The sequence below is a fragment of the Entamoeba invadens genome (assembly GCF_000330505.1).
Source record: "Entamoeba invadens IP1 unplaced genomic scaffold scaff_1105074725885, whole genome shotgun sequence".
Classification (NCBI taxonomy): Eukaryota; Evosea; order Mastigamoebida; family Endamoebidae; genus Entamoeba; species Entamoeba invadens.
Genome location: NW_004443720.1, coordinates 82,147 through 84,049, shown reverse-complemented (window position 1 = coordinate 84,049; position 1,903 = coordinate 82,147). Strand labels below are relative to the sequence as shown.

The following is a 1,903-nucleotide window of genomic DNA, read 5'->3' as shown; positions in this document are numbered from 1 at the left end:
ATGTTAGATTATTTTAAAACTAAATCTTTATTACTGTTTTATTAATATATTATATTATAATATACTAATATTATAATTGTTAAATACTATATTTGATTGTATTTCGGTTTAAAATTTGAAAAAAAATGAATTTACAAATAGTGTTTTTTTACTTGATAACTCGTCACTATTTAATAATAATAATAATCATTATTATTATTATTATAATCTATTTATTATAAAAAATTATTTTTTAAAACAATTTCAATAAAATAATATAAAAAGAAAAACTAATAATAAATCATTCACTTTTGTTTGTTCCATCCCAAATTAACATATTTATTTTTTTGTTTAAATAAAAAAAAAATTAAATATAATTTTATTATTTATAATATATAAATTAATAGTAATGAATAATGAATCTAAACAACACTCTGAAATAAATAATTTAAAACAAAATTGCTTTTTATTTAATCAATTTTTTGTAAATTTTCAATAAAAGATAACTATTCCTTTTTGAAAGTAAATTACAATAAAATTTAAACTATAATAACTAATAAAATTGAGTAGTTGTTTTTCCAAAAATAGTAAACAAATTCAAAAATTTCAAAATGTAAAAGATCAAATAAAGCATTATTGAAAGTGATGACCGACGAAGCTGGTGACGAGTTTGTTTTTTGATATAACTTCAACTGCCTTTAAACCATTTTTCAAATGGAATAGAACGTTTTTACAAGAAGAGATGAGTGGATTTCTGTTACTAAAGAGAAGAAACCCAAACTTAAACCTAAACCAAAACATCAAGAACAACATAAAGAGAAAAAAGAGGAACAAAAAGTGGAGAAAGTGACTTATGTTCCCAACCCTTTACCACATGAGAAAGGTGAGAGTTATTCAACACCAGAGAGGACAGGATCTCCTTTTATTGAGTATGATAAAGACACGCTTATTAAAATGATCAAAGAAATTGGGGAGGGTACTGATGTTTACCTTCCTCCACCAATTCTCAAAGAGAGAAAACGACTTGAATTAATGTTAGAAAGGATTATTAAAAGGGAAGAGCGCAACTCAAAAGAACAGAAAGTCGAAGTCCCACCCGCCGACCTTCCCCAACCTGAAAATGTTATTCCTCAAACCCAGCAAACTGTTGAGAAGAGTACCATTGAACCCGTCGAGTTCAAAAATGTCAGCGAATCGAAAACTAAAATGGTTATCATAGTTACTGCCGTCGTCATTCTTTGCATATCCGTCGCTTTCTGGATTGAACTTTTCTAATACCTCTCATTTACTAATTATATTACTTACGTAAACCATTGTTCGCATTTTTACTATTCGAATTTATTATAGTTTCAATTGATAAACTCGGAACTAGAATTTGAAGTCAAATGGCCGCCTTTGTGTTCTTCACATTTTTAGCTCTTTCGTTGGGAAACAGATTTTATAGAAAGTCCGACGATGCGGTATATTCCACTGTGACTGATGCGGAGTCGACGCATAACACTTTAGAAGTCGTTTTTAGAGTTTGTTTTCTTCTGTAATATATTTGAAAGAAGAGAAAGTGATGGACAGCACAAAACCAAATGCTCCGACCCAGTCAATATGGGCGATCTCATTTCAGTCCATTACAACGGGACATTAGAAGATGGAATTATGTTTGACACGACTTCAATCAAAGACGAACCATTTTCGTTCCAAATTGGTGCTAAAAAGGTGATTCCAGGGTGGGAACAAGGCTTGTTGGGGACTTGTGCGAATGATGAAGTTACTTTAACAATTCCTCCACACTTGGGATATGGTGGACAAACAGTGGGAATGATCCCCGCAAACTCCGTGTTGAAATTTGATATCAAAGTGGTCTCTGTTGTCAAATACGCAGACTTGAGAAAACAACAGATGGAACACCCTGAAGAGTTCACCAAAACTA

General features: G+C 30.4%; 2 protein-coding genes across 2 annotated transcripts; both read left to right on the top strand.

The window, feature by feature from the left end:
- Window positions 1-624: 624 nt before the first annotated feature.
- On the top strand, window positions 625-1,254 carry EIN_047000 (hypothetical protein; the record flags this gene model as incomplete). The annotated part of the gene is made up of 2 exons (XM_004261150.1): window positions 625-647; window positions 720-1,254. The coding sequence occupies 2 exons, from the start codon at window positions 625-627 to the stop codon at window positions 1,252-1,254; spliced, it is 558 nt and encodes a 185-aa protein (XP_004261198.1).
- Window positions 1,255-1,364: 110 nt separating this feature from the next.
- Window positions 1,365-1,903, top strand: EIN_046990 (FK506-binding protein 2 precursor, putative; the record flags this gene model as incomplete). The annotated part of the gene is made up of 2 exons (XM_004261149.1): window positions 1,365-1,499; window positions 1,549-1,903. Coding segments are annotated over 2 exons (490 nt in total), but the record flags the coding sequence as incomplete, so codon positions are not given.